This window comes from Myodes glareolus, chromosome X (assembly GCF_982192425.1).
Source record: "Myodes glareolus chromosome X, mMyoGla1.1, whole genome shotgun sequence".
Classification (NCBI taxonomy): domain Eukaryota; kingdom Metazoa; phylum Chordata; class Mammalia; order Rodentia; family Cricetidae; genus Myodes; species Myodes glareolus.
In genome coordinates, this window is record NC_142053.1 from 70938412 (window position 1) to 70957246 (window position 18835).

At 35.7% G+C, this 18835-nt stretch overlaps 1 protein-coding gene across 1 annotated transcript in view; it reads left to right on the top strand.

Annotated features, from left to right (window-relative positions):
* The window catches only part of Chm (CHM Rab escort protein), a 157992-nt gene that overhangs the window by 126995 nt on the left and 12162 nt on the right, over window positions 1-18835 (top strand). The window contains exons 12-13 of the mRNA XM_048417802.3: window positions 4436-4532; window positions 17644-17742. Of these exons, the coding sequence (XP_048273759.2) occupies window positions 4436-4532; window positions 17644-17742 (196 nt within the window). The remainder of the gene's footprint in view (window positions 1-4435; window positions 4533-17643; window positions 17743-18835) is intronic.

The window sequence follows — 18835 nt, forward strand, 5'->3', positions numbered from 1 at the left end:
CAAACTAATTAACATGTCTCTCTTTATAGAATTTTTTATGGGAAGAATAGTGAAAATCTGGTCTTAGCAGGTTTTCAATTTATAATATAGTATTAGTAACTGTAGCCCCTATGCTGTATATTAAAATCTCTAAAACTGAGCTTTCATTTAATAGTTGCCAAACAAGTACCTTTTCCTCAGCAGCCAGAGAGTACTGGCCTCCTAGGAGAGATTGATAACTGTGATAGCATGTCAGCTTTCAAATACCACATCGCCTTGGGGCACAGAAACAGACAAATAGGAAGTGCAGTTCAGTGCAACAAGGATTGGCAGGGTATAGTTTAAGGAAATTATATAGCAATTAATGTTTCACTCATCACATTGGTCTGGCATTGTTGGTTGATGTGTCTGGATTTCCCACTAAACCAACTGTAAGCTTAGTGAATACATTGGAGAGTGGCAGAGAGACAGAACCATGAAGAGAGCAGATAGAGGCAGTTCTTTGAAGAAGCTGAACTGGAAAGTATAAGAGACAGGAATTGGCCCCTGAAGAGGGATGTGGAAGAGGAGGGCTTTCTTTTCAAGGGTTCTTAAGGATTTTAGCTATTTAAATGGAGTCAGCAGAGGAGTTGAGATACCCAGGCAAGAAAGAATGTAACTGATAAGTTGAAGTCCATCCAAAAGTCAGAGAGAAACTAGACTAAGCATTGCCCTTAGAAATGTGAGGTATGTTAAAATCAGAAGGTGAAAATGGGACTATTTTTTTTTGTAAGTTTGGGAGTTGATGAATTCCATTCTTTAAATCACAAAGCAAAGTCTTCTCCCGAGTATGAGACCTACAAACAAATCATACCTGAAAGAAAGATGTATGATAATCACTTTATGGCATTCCCTGTTCTGTGTGCATTTTCTTGAGCAGTGTCAATGGTCGGGTCAAATCTGAAGATTGTAGACTTACACGATCATGAATATCCCCCAGTCAGTCCTTCTATCTCTTTTAATCATTTCTTCTCATTCTGTCAGTTCATACAATTGCCCCTCTATTTCTTCAGACTTCTATCATTTCTCTTCTGCCCTCCTCCTCCAGGACTTTCCATGGGATCACAAAGGAAAATCTCTTTCCTGTTTCTGGCTATTAATTGTATTTATTTCTCTCTCTCTTTTTTTTTAATGTAAGAATTTTTAAATACAATCTTTTCTCATTCTGCATAGCTGTCCCCGTTCCCACTTCCTCCCCTCCTGCCACCCTACCCCACCCCCTACCCTCCCATCTACTTCTCAGATAGGATAGGGTTTCCCATGGGGAGTCAACAAAGTCTGACACATCACTTTGAGGCAGGACCAAGGCCCTCCCCAACCGATATCTAGGCTGAGCAAGGCATCCCTCCAAAGAGAGTGTTCTCCTAGATGCCAGTTTAAGCACTAGGGATAAATCCTGGTCTCACTGCCATTGGTGCCACAAACTGCCCAAGCCTCACAACTGTCCCCCACATTCAGTGGGCCTAGTTTGGTCCTATGTAGGTTTCCCCGCTAATCAGTCTTGAGTCAGTGAGCTCCCACTACCTCAGGTCAGCTGTTTCTGTGGGTATCCCCATCATGGTCTTGACCCCTCTCCCTCTACTGAACTGGTCTCAGGTAGCTCGGCCCAGTGTTTCGCTGCATATCCTTGTATCTGCTTCCATCAGTTGCTGGATAAAGGTTCTATGATAACAATTAAGGTAGTGATCAATCTGATAACGGGAAAACCAGTTTAGGCATCCTCTCCACTGTTGCTTCCGGTCTTAGCTCGGGTCATCCTTATGGATTCCTAGGAATTTCCCTAGTACCATGTTTCTCTCTAGTCCAGTAATGGCTCCCTCAATCAAGATAGCTCTTTCCTTTCTCTCCCTCTCTGTCCTTCTCCCTTCTTGAGCATCCTGTTCCCTCATGTCCTCTCCCCTCCTCTGGTCCCCTACCACTCCACTTTGCCTCCCCCCCCAACTCCCAATCTTCTCAGGATATATTGTCTGTTTCCCTTTCCACAGGGGATCCATGTATGTCTCTCTTAGGGTTCTCCTCACTGAGGGCCACTTGAGAAAGTTACACAACCAAGCAGATTGGCCTTCCCACATAGTTGTGGTATCAGCCTCATGCAGCTGGATGTTGTTCATGTACAAATCCCTCCACTGGCTTTTGATCACTTCTTCATTCACCCCAATAACTAGTAACAGTGTTCACTTTCTAACTCACGCTGTTCATCTTCTTGTTTCTCTGGGTAAAATAAGATACCTGCCATGCACAAAAGAATCCAAATTTCTACCCGACCACTCACAATATATGTACACCATCTCAAGGGTGATTAAGGCGTCTGTGTCTTCCTTGTTCATGGGCAACCTCCCTCACAGGTGCCTTTGATCTATGCATGAATAATTACATAAAATCACTCTTGCATGTGCACATAACAGACAAAGTAACTGAAAGTTTAAAATTAAAAACAAATAAAACAGCCCAGTCTCTTGACTCTGTCTCTATCTCTCCTGAGTACCCAGCCTCTCCCTTCTTTTTAATAGTGTGTCCTATGCACTATACTTGCTGCTTCCAGTTCTTGAACGCCTAGACATTTCTAAACTGCAACCTTGCTCCTGCCCATACACGTCTATCACAATTTCTGTTGCTGAATGCAGTAAAAACCATGATATTTAGGGTCAGAGGACATTTTTTATTATTTTCCACTAGGCCTTTCCTGGTAGCTTTTGACAAGTTTTTTTCTCTCTTTCTCTTGAACACCTTTGGCTTCCAAGCCCTGTGCCCTCCTCATAACACTGACTGTTGTTCTCTGCCTCCTTGAAGCTCATTTTTCTTTTTCTCCTGTTCTTAAATATCAAACTTTCCCCCTTCATTCAACTGTATTATCCTTCTCCCTGCACACTCAAACCACCATGGCATGTATGCAAGTCCATAGTCTCAACTCCACATAAATGCTGGAGGCCACCTCTTGAAGGCATAGGGGTTCCCGGCCCTCATGCCGAAGTTTGACTGTGACTATCAAGAGATAGGCACTTAAAGCTGAAGTCACTAGCTTCTGCCCTCACTCTGCTTTTCTTCTAGTGCTCACTGCCTCCGAGAACAGAACTGACATTTCTCTAGCTACACAGACATCCTTCTGTCTGACGTTTCTCAACCTTTGGGTCCTGTCCTGTTCCTCATAACAGTTGTCTCAGTTCCTTCCTTTTCTGCAGCCTCTGCCTTCTCTCCTGTCACCCTGTTTCACACCTGTCTTCTCAGATCCCTCCTTCACATAGCGGACAAAGTTAGTCTTCTATTTTTCCTTCAGCTCCTTCTTTCCTTGCTCTTTCCCTGCCTCTCTTCCCACCTCTCTTTAGATCTTCATTTTGAATTGCAAGTAGAGCTAAGAATATTAGAGGGTAGGGAAATAAACAGGTGGACAGTTCATGCACATTCCCTGGTGATGTTAGAGAGTTTAGGAACTTCTCCTTGGTAAAGAGGGAATTGAAAATCTCTGAAATATTTGAAAGAGTCAACATCTCAGAGTTCAGGTGATGGAGGTACTCTAGTAGGACAATACTGATTGTATCTCAGTAATAAATTATGGTAACTGCAAGAACCAAAAGAAATTCTTCCATGTTAGTAGAGTCATTAAAGGAACATTTTCAATTATGGTCATCGTTTTAGTCCTCATCATTTCATTATTTCACGGTGTTCAGTATCTTGGTTTCTTGCTCTCTTTGATGCTAAAATATATTTTCTATCCTTAATAGCAGCAAAGGGAGTTAAGAGGAACATAGAGAACTGTTTTTGAAACATCATAAGCCCCCAAATAGATGACAAATACAGTAGTCATTGCTATCAAGACAATTCCTGTTTCAAAGAAAATGTGTTGTAGTTGCTTCCTCTTTGCATTTCTTGTCAGAATGCAAGCACAGCACATACAGGGAAAAGGGAAAATGAAGCTTTCTCTTTCACTGCATTTCCTTTAAGAGGATATAGTTTCCTCAGATGTAGATTTGGCTGAAGAATAACACTGAAACTTCAGCTCTACAGAGAAACGCTGATCTGATAGTCATGTAAAGCTTTTAAAATATGACCCGTATAACATATCGATACTAGAGAAGACCACTTATTATTATAATCTGATTTCAAGGAAGAGCGTGCTTATATTTTAATGGTAATGTTATAATTGCATTCCTTTGACTAGCATGTGATGTGTGATGGATGGAATCAGTATTAAAGATTTGAAATATTCAGTTGATGAGAACAATATAAACATGAATAATAATGAGGAAATTGGATAGTGAGACCTGTGTTGCATGATTTACATTTTACTTCTAAATGAAATCATTATTAGCAAAATGTTTTCAAATCTCAAAGAATATTTGGGAATTGTGAAGTTAGCACTCTAAAGATAGAAAAATGAAAAGAACTAACACTTTTTTCTGTTACTTGTTCTGGTCTTCAGGTCTCCATTTTGACAGTGCCAGCAGAAGAACCAGGAAGTTTTGCTGTTCGGGTCATTGAATTATGCTCTTCAACGATGACGTGCATGAAAGGCACATGTAAGCACAGGACTATTTCTTTCTTTCTAAATTCTCCCATTAAAGCGTTTTCCTGATCTGTAAGACAGAAATGCATATTAGATAATATACTGTTTTGGTAATTTATACATTGTATAGTGTTTTATTTAATGTTGGTAAAGGTCTTTACAGAAAGTTCTGTCATCTGCAAACAGTCACTTTTTTCTAATGTGGACACCTTTTATTACCTTGTCTAGATTGTTCTAGCTGGCATTTCTTATAATAGAATGAATAGAAGCAATGAATATGGATACACCTATCTCTTTAAAAATTTGCCTCTCCCCCTTTTATCATACTAGGAAATGAACATGTATTTCTCCTCATGTATTTCAGGTGATCTAGAACTAAGCCACAACTTCAGCCTTTAAGTGTTCATTGTTGACTTTAACACAGACAATTTCTTTGCCTGTTTGCAGAAAATGAACATCAAGAGTGATAACAGCATGAAATAAAAGAACCTGCCATTAATCCTAATAGTGATTTTTTTTCAGTGCTTGACATTTACCCCGTGCCCTAGGGTAAAGTGGGTTTCCCTTCTCTGTCTCACTTCCTTTAGGTAGGTGCAAGTTCAAGTTTCTGGAACATAGAAAAGCAGCACCACCACCTAGGAAGCAAGTGTTCAATACACAGAATTTTGGCAAACACTTCACATCCAAACTAAAACAATACATAATTCAATTTACCCTCTGGGATATTTATTTCTAGATCACCAAGATGTAGAAACGTTTTACATGATCATCATATTTGACTCTTTTTTCCTTTGTTATATTTCAAGAAATACACATTAGAGGGAAGATGTGACATTTGTCTTTCTGTGTTACTTCACTCAATATAATCTTTCCTAGTTCCATCCATTTATATGCAGAGTTCATGCTTTCATTTTTCTTTATGGCTGAATAGTATTTCATAATGTATATGTACCACATTTTTGTCATTTGTCAGTTGAGGGACATTTAGGGTTTTTTTTGCATTTTCTAGGAAATGTGAATAGAATAGCAGTGAACTTGGTTAAGCAAGTATCTCCAGCATAGTATGTAGCATCCTGTGGACATATGTAAAGAAGTGTAAATGGTGGATCATGTGATATATTTATAGCCTTTTGGGGCTTCTGTATATTGATTTACACAGTGGCTGCACCGCTTTCCAATTCCACCAGCAGTGAACAAAAGTTCCTTTTTCCTGCATCCCCTTCTTCATTTGTTTTCAGCTGTTCCCTTGATCTTTGCTATTCATACCATGGTGAGAGAAAAATCTCAATGTTGTATTGATTTGCATTTCTGTAATTGCTATGAACAGTGAACATTTTCTGAGATATTTCTTAGTCATTTTTTTTCTTTTTTTGAAAATACTGTCTATGTGCAAATCCCAACTCTGGGGTTTGAATTCTTTTTATTCTGGATATTAACTGTCTGCCAGATATAGAGTTGGCAAAGATTCTCTCCCAGTTTGTGAGTTCCTAAATGTTTATAAAGCATGTAATGGTATGTCTATGAACAACAAAGTATTGTTGTATATAGTACATGTCAAATGCTGTTGATACATTACAAATACATTGGATTATAGATTCTATGTGTAATGAAACATTAGACATTTTAATTTTCTTATTTTAATTTTAAAAAAATCATAGGTTTTTTTTTTTTCCCTTCCCTGGCTCCTTACAGATAAACCCCGCATCCCTGCCCATCCAACTTCATATTCTTTCTCTCCTTTTAACAACAACAACAAAAACCCATGGTAAATCAAAAAAATAAAATAAAATAAATGACCAATAAGACAAAATATTCTCAAATAATACAAAAAGAAAAAAGTTCATTTTGTATTGACCAGCTACTCTTGGGCATGGCGCCTGCCCTTGAGTGAGGTTGCTGAACCCAGTTACACTCCATTGGAGAAAACTTATTCCCCTTTCCTATAAGGTATTAATTGCAGATAACATCTTGGTTAGGGTGGGACTTAGAATCCACTTCCCCCTTTTAGTGCTGGAATTTTTGTCTAGCTTGAATATATGCAGGTCTCTGTGTGCTCCCAAAGTCTATGTGAGTTCATATGTACATCATTCCTGTTGTGTCTGAAAGACACTGTTTCCTAGGAGTCATCCATCTCTTCTGACGTCTACCCTGTCTTCTCTTCTACATAGATCCTTAGCCTTACAGGGAAGGATTTGATGAGGACCTCCCATTTAGGACTGAGTGTCCCAAAGTCCCTCACTTTCTGTGCATTTTCTAGTTGTGGGTCTTTTATTAACCATCTACTTCAATAAAAAGATTCTCAGATAAGGGTTTGAAGTATATGCCAATATGGGTATATCACTTTGCTACTACAAGTTATTTTATTGCTTTGCTTCTTTCAGAGAATAATGGTAATAGATTTTCCCCTAGCACCATAACTAGTTTAGTTTCAGATTCTTGGTCTCTTTAACAGTGTCTGTTATGGTTTCCATTTCATGAAGTGGATCTCAAATCCAATCAAAAAGTTTTTGCTCTTTCTCCTAACATTTGTGCCATTATAGCATTAGTACATCTTGTAGTCAGCTCTCTTTTGTAGAGCACAGGGTTTGTAGGTGGCTGATTACTTTTCTCTTCTGGTACTCTACGGAGCACCTTCTAGCATGAAGAAACTAAACATCAACAAAATTCAATTAAAAAATTAGGTACAGATGTAAACAGAATTTTCAATGGAAGAATCATAAATAGTCAAGAAAAACCTAAAGAAATTTTCAACATCCTTAGCCATCAGGGAAATGCAAATCAAAACAACTCTAAAATTCCATCTTACATATGTCGGAATGACTAAGATCAAAAACAAAATTGACAGCTCATGCTGGAGAGGATATGGAGCAAGAAGAATACTCCTCAATTGCTGTTGGGAGTGCAAATTTGTAAAGTCATTTTGGAAATCAAAATCTGGTGGCTTCTCAGAAAATTGAGAGTCTATCTACCTCAAGATCCAGCTATACCATTCCTGAGCATATACCCAAAGAATGTTCTACCATACCACATGAACACATGCTCATCTATGTTCATAGCAGCTTTATTCATAATAACCAGAACCTGGAAACAAACTAGATGTCCATTAACTGAATAATGGATAAAGAAAATGTGGTGCATTTACACAGTGGAGTATTACTCAGCTATTAAAAACAATAACATGATGGAATTTGCAGGCATGGATGGAACTAGAAAAAGTCATCCTGAATGAGGTAACCCAGATCCGTAAAGGATAACCATGCAGTCCACAGACCCAAAGAAGACAAGTAACATGAATGGCTCAAGAGGGGACACATTAATATCAATGCAAAGGGGTGTAGAGTAGACATTGGTTTAGATTTTTAATCTGTTATGTCTTCACTAGAAGTTTCTGCTGTTTAAAGTTTCATTTATTTGAAGTGTTTAATTTATCTGTAGATGTGTGTGTGTGTGTGTGTGTGTGTGTGTGTGTGTGTGTGTGTAGTTCTAGGAATGCATATGCTAAACCTTTGATCTAACCTTCTAGACCTTGGAAATTTCTAAGTCTTCCTTAGAAATTATCTTAAATGATTTTGAAAGAAATCAAGTGGCAGGAGTCTCCATGATTTGCATGTAGGGAAGAAGCAACTAGTCACATAGACATTTTCAATAGTATATGACAAGATTTTAAACAATCTGGCCAAGATATTTTTGATTCGGAAGCCCTTCCTTTCTTACTTGTTTCTTCTACCTTGATAAAATTCTCTGGTCTTTACTGCAACTTAATCATTTCATATCAATATAATAGCAGCAGTGTGTAAAAATACACTAGCTGATTTTCCCTTGTTTCTAGCCCGAAAGAGGTACTCTTGAGTTCTTTAATGATACTTTGCCTTATCACAGAGAAAAAGAAGCTATTGATCATTTTTCAATCTTTTTTCATTCATTCTGTAGTATGTGTCATTTTATAAGTTAATAGTGAGACTTAAAGTTTGGTATAATACATAACAAAATTTAAGAAAGATACCAAGTTTGTCGTTTCCTTACTTTGTGACTTAATTAGAATTTTGCTTCTGCCTTTCTTTATGCTTTGAGCCTCTTCACAGAGTTTCAGGAGCCATTTTAACTCAAACATTGAAAGTCTTTAATGGCACATTTTCCTGTTGCTCTCTAATTTAAGAGTCATTGATGTCATATTTAGTTTCAAATTGTTCTGTTCTTCATCTGTTTTCTAAAATAGAATTGTCTGATAAGACTTCCATGTGCCTATTCTTGTTGCTTTCATTTTGTTTTTTTCTATTTCAAGTCAAGAAAAAACCAGGCAAATATACCATGTTTTTATTTTGTGTCCAAATCTGCTCCTGCCTCATTTATTTTTCTCATTTGATGTTCCCTGATGATAAACATATTACTTTATTCAGAATGTTACACTATCTTTCAGACTACTGCTCTGTCTCTTTTGAGGACTTCATTTTCTCCTGAAGTTTTGAATAAAGCACATTGTGGACACAATAGAACATGTTCTTAAAATATGCATAATTATCTCCTCACAGTCTTATTCAGAAACAATTTAATTCTTTCTCTCGTCAAGCAGAGAGAAATGATAAACGACTATGTGATATGGTAAGATCCCACATTTTGGATTCTCTTCTAGATTTCTCATATCTAATTATGGTGAACTTCAAATGATAATTCAGGTTGCTTGTGATATATAGATATCAACAAGTAAAATAACATTCAAGAATAATTCTCCATCTGCAGATTTATGTGTTTTCAGGCACTTAACTATAAATGGATTTTGAAGTGACTTGTTTTCCCTGTGTACAATTATTTAACAGTAATAGAAAATTCCTAGCTGATCACATTGTATATATTATATAATATAATCAACTTGCCAGCTATGTGGAGCTGAGCACATGTACTTGTCCTAAAATCAGGCTGTAATGCTGGAATCCTAAGTGAAATTCATCATTCTTTCTATTGGAGGAATCACTTGACAAATGTTGGCAAGCACTGTAACTAATGCAGTTATACCTGAGTAAATCAAATGTAGATCAAATATATTCCAGTGAGGCTGACTGTATCCATTCCGCAGAGGAAACGAAATGAAATTTATAGAAAGTAAATTATGTGAACTTTGGTGATTTAAGGTGAGGTTGTTAAAGAAATACATTTTAAATATTTCAGATATTACCCAAGAGCAAATTAACTTTCTTTCTAAGATGTACTTTATAAATAATTATGATTTTATCATAAAGGGGGGCAAAGAATTAAGGGTTGAAAGATACTGAAATGTTAAAAATGTTTCAAGTTAGCTTGTTCTTGTAGCATATGCTTGATAAAAACTTACACTTTTCAGAAAGAAGCTGAGAATTGTTTACTAAAGATCTTTTGTACTTTCATGGTAGTCTTTACTTTTTAAAAAATTTTTCAACTAATAATTATATATTTTAATAAAATGTGACATAATGATCAATATACATGGTCAAATAGTACAGCTGAAATGATTGACATGTCTATCACTGCACTGATGTTCCCCCTGTGGTAAGAACATTGGAAAATCTGTTGTTCAGGCAGTTAACTGTGGTGACTCTAATGTAAACTGATCACTAAACTTACCATTTTTGTATTACCAAAACTTCACACACTTTGGTCATTGTCTTTTTTCCTCTCTTCCTACCCTTGGTGATGATTTTTCTAGTTTTTATAGTATTGACTTTTAAGAGTGTGTGTGTGTGTGTGTGTGTGTGTGTGTGTAATTGGGGAGAGAATATACATATATGTGTGTGTGTGTGTTATTGACCATAATTTATTCTTGTTTTATATGTATTGAAATACCATTATATCCCATAAGTGTATAATATTATGTATTAATCACATATGCAAAGCCATGCTGAAGGAGATGGATAATGCCAACTATCTTCTTATCATTGCACATTACACACATGTTTTATTGTGTTATTGCACTATTTTATATAATACATAAAATTAAATTAACTTTTATAAAACAAGCCTATAGAGACTTGTCGCCTAAGGAAACTAGAGATCCTGTCCTTCAAAATAAAAGTGTTTTCAATATCTTCTTAAATTAATTTTCAGTACATTAGAAGCAACTCCCATAGGAAAAGGTTGACTACTGCTTAGAAATGTGGATACACACTCTGTAATCATCCATCATTTATTCAGCACACCCTACTATGCAGTGATCTCCTCAGGTACTTTTTTACAACCAAAACTGTTTTACCTATCTTCAGTTACTTTTTTCACACATATCTCACATTTATTTACTCTGCTGTTATTTACAGATATCAGAATCATTCATTATTATTATTCATTGTAATTCAGCAGTGCCCTTGAAGTCTACTGAGGTGTTGAGGCGTATTTGCTCCTGTGCTAAATGACCCTGTGTCATGCTTTTGTCACTTCTTGTGTCTACATTTTATATGTCTTCCTTCTTTCTCCTTGTCAGGCTGCTTCCCTGCACCTGTCAGGATGCACTCTCTGGCAGCACAATGTACTGAAAGAAAGAGAAAACAAAACCTAACATTTAGAAGTCAAAATTCTCTCAACACAGAGTCAGAAATAGTTGTTCACCAAACTTGTTTTGTATCACTGATTTATCTCCCAAGATACTTTATTTGACAGACCTAATCTACAGACGGTCAGAAACCAAGATAAGTAAGCTTGCCCATAATACCTGTAATATTAACATAAATAAGTTCTTAGTGACAGATTGGGTAGTAAGTATTTGTTGAAAAAATTAGGAAAGTAAAACAGGTACACTCCCAGTTTTTTGACTGTGGAGAAACATCCCTTTGGATAAATGCAACATTACTGTACTTGCAATGAAGACGGAGACCGGTACTTCTTAAGATGCTTATTTCTTCTAGTAGTACAGTTCTTTTCTTGGCAACCCTGGATTAGGTAAATTATTACAGAATTTGTTACAGATTTAAAAATCTTTACATCAACTCAAAGTCATGTTCCCTTGGTTAATTTGATTTTGTGTCACTGGGATTGTTAAGAATTTGACATTATTGTGTTTTGTAAAGCCAAACAAATCATATTATTTCCTAAATGAAGTTTTTTTTTCTAAAATCATTTATGAATGAGCAAGCACCATCTCTGCAACATTTCCGTTTGACATTCAAGTTCATGTTTTTTTATAGTTATTCATGTGCTATGCAGTTTGAAATCTTTTTCTATACATAATAATCAGACAGTAACAGCTGTTTTATTCTGGGATTTTATGTTACAGGAAGTTATTTATCTGTGAGATGACTATAGATTTGTGAATATTATATATAATAATGAATAATCTAAAGTTTCGTGAAAGTTCTTGCTTATACATTTCTCTCTGGTTTTAGAACCATACTAGGAAAAAGGTTACATACCTTTAATGAAACAAGTTTAGATAATTTTAAACAATTTCCAGTTATCTTCTTTCATTTTCCTGCTTGAAAATGTAATATTTCCAATTGTCCTTATTAGTATTGTTACAAAGCACAGATTTTATTTTCTAAGTATGCTGAATTTTTTTCCTCTTGATCTCAGGTTAACATTCTGGAGTGATGTTTTTTAACCTTAAATTTTTCTGTGAAAGTGCAAGTTGAGTCAAGTTTTTCAAGGTTGGTTTATGAAACCAAATTGTGTGACATAATGTCAAACTCATTTCCCCATTTGGCACTATAAAGAAAACTCTTTTTTCTGACCCTTTCACTTTTATGGACACAACCAGCATTCTTATTTGTGCTATATTGCATAAATTGCAGTTGACTTTTAATGAATATATATGAAGGATAGGTTATGAGCCACATCAGCCCCTATACATATACATTACATTTTCTTTGATGATACAACAAAACACACTTTGTTGACTAGCCTGTATTTCAAAATTCCTTTAAAACTTTTTGAACAGATTTGTGTGTTTGTATTCAATGAATAACTTCAGTGTATCTAACTTCAGAACATTGAGGAACAGACTTCTTACCTTTTTTAACAGACATTTGCTTATTCTTATTCTATATTCAGGTTTTAATGCTGTAAATTTTTGGTTTAATCTTTTATTATCACTAAAATTTTATAGTTTAAAGAATTGACTTCATAAGACTTTAGCAGTGATAGTGAAGATGATCTAATACCACACCGTCTGCTTAATCATGAGGACACCAAGACCTGAGAGAAAAGCTGCATTAGCATTGCAGATAGAGAAAGCAGAAGAAACATGAGAAAACAGGGCTGTATAATTGTGCTCTACTGGCTCACACAGCTACCAGATATTAGACTTGTCATTTCTTTATGCCCTCCTGTATGTATTTCTATGTATTTCTGAGTGGAAATCTTCTCTGTTTCTAAACAATATCTTGTGAGAGATGTCAGTGTTCCAAAACAAGTTTTCTAAACAGTTATTTCTGACTTTGTGCTGAGAAAATTTAGACTTCTAAATGCTAAGTTTCTTTTCTCCTTTCTATTTTCAGTGATAATGGGTGTGATTAGTAACTGGTTTTGCAAGGGTTATCATTACATTCTGGGAATTAAATGCTTCTTTTATATATGATTTCTTAATGCCAGTATAAGTCTGTTGATATCATAGGAAGTGATAATCAACAATATATTGAGTTATCTTTTTAGCCCAGTAAGCCTTTAAGCAGTTGCTGAATAAAGTAAAGGGAATGTAGTTTGTAAATTTTACAGTTAGGATTTGCATTTTATTTTAATCATTTATCAAACACAGTATGTACTCACTCATAAGTGAATGTTAGATGTAAAGCAAAGAATAACCAGGCTACAGTCCACAGCCCCAGAGAAGCTAGGTAACAAGGAAGACCCTAAGAGTGACAAGTACAGATTACCCTAGAGAGGGGAAATAGATGAGATCCCCTGGGTAAACTGAAGGTTAGGGGGATGAGAGGAGAGGAGAAGGGGGATAAGAACATGAGGGAACAGGATGGTAGAGTTGGGGGAGGGACAGAGAGGGAGATCAATGAAAGAGTTAACTTGATAGAGGGAACCATTATGCAATAGGGAAAAGCCAGGGGCTAGGGAAACACCTAGGAATCCACAAGGATGACCCCAGCAATAGCGAAGAGGGTGCCTGAATGGGCCTTCCCCCTGTAATCAGATTGGTGACTAACTCCTAGTTGTCATTATAGAACCTATATCCAGTAACTGATGGAAACAGATGCAGAGATTCACAGCCAAGCATGGGCCCAGCTCCTAGAGTCCAGTTGAAGAGAAGGAGGAGGGATTATATGAGCAAGGAGAGGTCAAGATCATGATAGGGAAACCCACAGAGACAACTGATCTGAGCTAGTGAGAGCTCATGAACTCTGGACTGGGGAGCCTGCATGGGACTGAACTAGGCCCTCTGAATGTGGTTGACAATTGTGTGTGTGACTTGGTCTTTTTGGGGACCCTGGCATTGGGACCAGGATTTATCCCTGGTGCATTAACTGGGTGTTTGGAAACCATTTCTATGGTGGGTTACCATGCTCAACCTTGACACGGGGAGTGGGGTGAGAAGCTTGGTTCTGCCTCAACTTGATGTTCCAGGCTTTGTTGGAGGCCTTCCGTTTTCTGAGGAGTGTATGGGAGGTAGAGGAGAGGGGAGGGAGGGGGAACTGTGGTTAGTATGTAAAATGAATTTAAAAAAGAAAAAAAAAATTCTCATCATGCCTGTGGGAAATGTTGCAACTTGTGTTGCATATTTCATAATGTTAATAAAAGTTGTCAGTAGATGCTAATTAAATATAATGCTTTTAGGAAAATATTTTCTCTGCCTGATCTAATTTGTAGAACTTGTTCATATTTATTGAGTGAGATAATTCCATGAAAAAAAAATAAATTTGTGGAATGAAAGTATATGTTTTGTAGCGAATAGAAGAAATATGACAATATGCTGTACAGGTTGGCCTCGAATTTCTATTGTACTTTAAAGGTAGTCACATATTTTTGATCATGTATCTTTTGAACACAGCTGTGTTGACAACCACAGTTTTTCCTAAGAAGGCTCAAATAAATGCATATACTATTATTTCTAACATTACAAATATTTATTCATAGTAGCAAAACTATAATATCCCTTGTAAATATATCCAGTGGAATCTAGTAATCATATATTATAATAAGAAAGCATGTAGAATAGAACTTTTGAAAATCTCAGAGAACTGTAAATTTGAATTATTATACACTTCTTTTGGATTGAATAGTTAATATAATTCTAATGCAAAAATAATTTAAATACAAATTTTATAAAATACAATAAACTTGTATTGATTTATCAATTTTATAAGAAATTATTCCAATACTATTGAGATACCATCAATACATGATGATTTTGAGAGATAAACAGAAAAGTAAAAGGGAGTGAAAAGCATCACATGGTGAAGTGGAGGAAAGTAGGACCGAACTTCTATGTAGTGACTTCCATATAGTTAGCATAACTTAGAAAATGTTTTGTATTATAATGTGCACTACTGACTATCTGTGTTTTCTATAGGGGTCGACAGTCACACTCTATCTTCTCATGAGAGTAGAGAGGACAGATGGTCCCCAAACACATACGTGCTACTGATAAGCACAGAGTCCCAGTTTTTCGTTTTACCGGCTTTAAGATATCTGCTCCACTCTTTACCTTCCATCTCTTTTCTCAATTAGAATGATAATGTTGTATGTACAAAATAAAATAATGTTTATAACATGCATGCACAGACAATTCTAGGATTTTTAAAATTTATTTAAGAATTGTTTAAATACATCTTATAATTTTGTGAGCAATTCGTAGGCAGATTTAATTTGAGGGTGGTGAGATCTCTTGGAACTTTCTGTGCTTCTTTAAAGTTTAGTCCCGCAAAGGATCCATGAGGTATAAAGATTGGTAGTTCAATTTCAAAAATAATCCTTATTTAAAATAACACTTAATAATCTCTAATACAAAGAACTCCAAAGTGGAATCAGAAAAATTTAAAATTATTAAAGTAATCTGTAATATGACTTTCTTTGGTAGACCAGGAGGGATGCAAAGTTTGATTTTTTGATCACATGTATAAAAGTTCCCCAGGGCTTGGGAGAAGGTTCTTTGGGTAAAGTGCTTGTGTAAGCATGAGAACTTGAATTAGGATCCCCAGCACCCATTTGAAAACACCTCATTTCTGCAGTCTCAATGCTAAGAAGCGGAGATGGACCCCTAGAGTCTAGTGGCAAGCCATTCTAGCTGAAACTGAGAGCCCCCAGGTCCAGGGAAAGATACTGTCTCAGAAAATAAGGTCCTACTGAGGACTACATCGCAATGTCAGCCTCTGACCTCAACACATCACCCTCACAGGAGAGCTGACCTGCCCCTGACACACATTTTCTCTCTCACACACACACGGTTCCCCATTTCATTCACTAATATTTTCCATCGTTTGAATAGGAAATTGATTTTTATTATGTATTAATTATACAAAGGAACAGATTTTATTATAATGTTTGTATACATTCATGAAATGTGCTCTGATCATAGTCACTCACACCTGGTAACCTTTCTAGGTTTCCTCTCTCCCTTTCCTTTTTACATCCTAAGTACTCCCACTTTTGTGTTCACGCACCTTCCCCCGAAATTATACATTTATATATCAAAAAGGGGGGATACTTGTCTATTGGGTCTGACTTAATTTGTTTGGCACAATAATATCAAATTCCATCCAATTTCATATAGATCACATGATTTGGTTCTTCTTTATGACTAGTTAAAACCCTAGTGTGGATATATGCTACATTTTCTATATCTATGGAATGAATTTAAATGTAAGAGTTCTATTTTGATTTGGACTTTCATAAAATTTGAAATATCTTTACAGGGTTGTTCAAAATTCTACTATTGTAAAACACTTAGAGGAGAGATGTATATACCTTTTTAGTGGTATATTTGGAAAAGAATTTCTTGGTACTTTCTCTTCTTAAATTGTTTTTTGCTGATATTTTATCCCACTGTACACACAGTCTATCTTTCAGTACATAAGACTTTCTCGTTGTGGAAAATTTGTTTAACTGTGCAAAGATGTGTTGCTGTTTTACCTTACCTGCCAAGGCACCTGATTGGTCTAATAAAGGCTAAACAGCCAATAGCAAGGGAAGAGCTATAGGCGGAACTTCTAGGCAAGGAGAGTAAGTAGGAGGAGGAATTTAGGATGAGTTGGTCACAGAGGGAGAAGAGAAAAGAAAAGGAGACAGTGGGTAGATGGGCCAGATAGAGAAACATGGAAGAAGCAGGAAAGTCAGACTTACGGAATAAAGAAAGGTAAAAAGCCCTGAGATAAACCATTAGATGAACAGAAACAGCTTAAGTTTAAAAAACTAGTGGGACAAAGCCTAAGCTAAGGCCAAGCATTCATAATTAATAATAAGTCCCCATGAGAACCTGATTGGTGGCCCAAAGAAAATGCCAACTACACTTTCTCTTTGGACATATACCTTAAGAAGTTCTATCAGTCAAGGGTCCTTGCACATGATATTATATTCTCAAACCTAAACATTATCCAGGTCTAGGTGGTGTGAGTAATTTAGAATTCCTCAAAATATTATATAGACTTTTGACTCCCATTTTATGGACTTTGAAGTATTTTATGATTCAAACTAAGTCAGCAGTGTTTCCTCAAAAAAGGTTTTGTGAAATCTCTGAAGTGATAGATGATTTGTTGTTAACTTATCAACCAAATGTGAATAATGGATTCTTCTTTTTGCTAATAAATGTACTTTGCTCACTCTCACCACCCTTGTGTGTGTGTGTGTGTGTGTGTGTGTGAGAGAGAGAGAGAGAGAGAGAGAGAGAGAGAGAGAGAGAGAGAGAGACAGTACATGTGCGTGCATATTCAAATGATTTCGTAAGCTTCACTACTTTATGTTTTGCAAAATTAACTTTAGCTGTTACTTACCTTTGGGTATTAGTGTGTTCTTTTTTCTTTTAACTTTCATTCATACACATTTAAATTTTTGTATGACATGATATATTGGTTTTACCTGTACCTTCATTATTAGATTGTAAATTCATTGGACAGAGGATCCCTGATTTGTTCAATCACTACTGCCCATGATACTTAATACTTTGAATATGAATAAAACAGTTGTGATGAGCAGGTAGTCAAGATGGTTTTGTTTTTGTTTTTCAGATTTGGTGCATTTGACTTGTGTGTCTTCTAAAACAGCAAGAGAAGATTTAGAACCAGTAGTACAGAAATTGTTTACTCCATATACAGAAATGGAAGCAGGTAAGAAAATAGGTCAGTTGGAGTGGGAAGTTAACGTAACATGATATTCCCTTTAGATATCTCATGAACTGAACTGAGCCTGAATTAAAGTTCAGTATTTTAATTTTTTTATTTAGCAGTTACTCTTACATATTTACTAAGGATTTTGAACATAGTCATTGCACAAAGAAGAGATGTTCAGTCTTTATTGTTAAGGGAAAGTACTCACACATATAGACAAAAACCCCATAATTATCAAATGCACATTTATATGCATATGTACTCACATGCCTGAGAAAGGGGAAGTACTGTTGGAAAATTTATTAATTAATTTTGGTGGTATTACAGGCACTTTTTAATAGCTATATTTCTTTTACAGGATTTTTATGAAAGATATATAGCCCTTTATAAAATGTTTATTTAACTTTCAAAAATTAAAATATTAATTGACAAGTATATAAGTCCTTACTGTAATTATCTTTAAGTGCTACTTATATGCCAAATACTTAGCTCTACAAATTATATCTGTTTCTGACTCATAGTTAAAGAATATATTTCTACTTTGAACTTTTAAAATCACCCCACCCATAGTACGGTACAGCTAGTAGCTCTGAGTGGAACAAATATTGCATGTATAATATGTGAGTGATCAAAAATTTAGTGTGATAACTCTTTTTCATGTGTGTGAAGTAAAGGTCATTTTCATTAAAGCATTTTTGTATTCTCTTTCACTGTCTTCCCTTCTTACATTCTGGTTTTCTTTAAATGATATATTTATTCAGCCAGCCACTTGTTTTTATTCCTATTGTTTATGTATTTCGGTATCCTGTGTGTTGACTACTTTCTTAATGCAGAGATGATACAGAGTCATTTCTTTTTGAAACCCCCAGTTGAATAAATTCTTTCAATCTGAAAAACTTCATTTGAGTTTAAATTTAGTCTATTCATGTATATTTTTCATTTGAATGTATTGTATGAATATTTGAGTTACTCTTAAAATTTTGATTTCTAATTTGTAATATATACAACCATATCCGTCAACCTAATGTAGAGTCTTCAGGCTTTAATTGCATCTGTATCTTGCTCATAAAGAAGATTATCATTTTCATAGTGT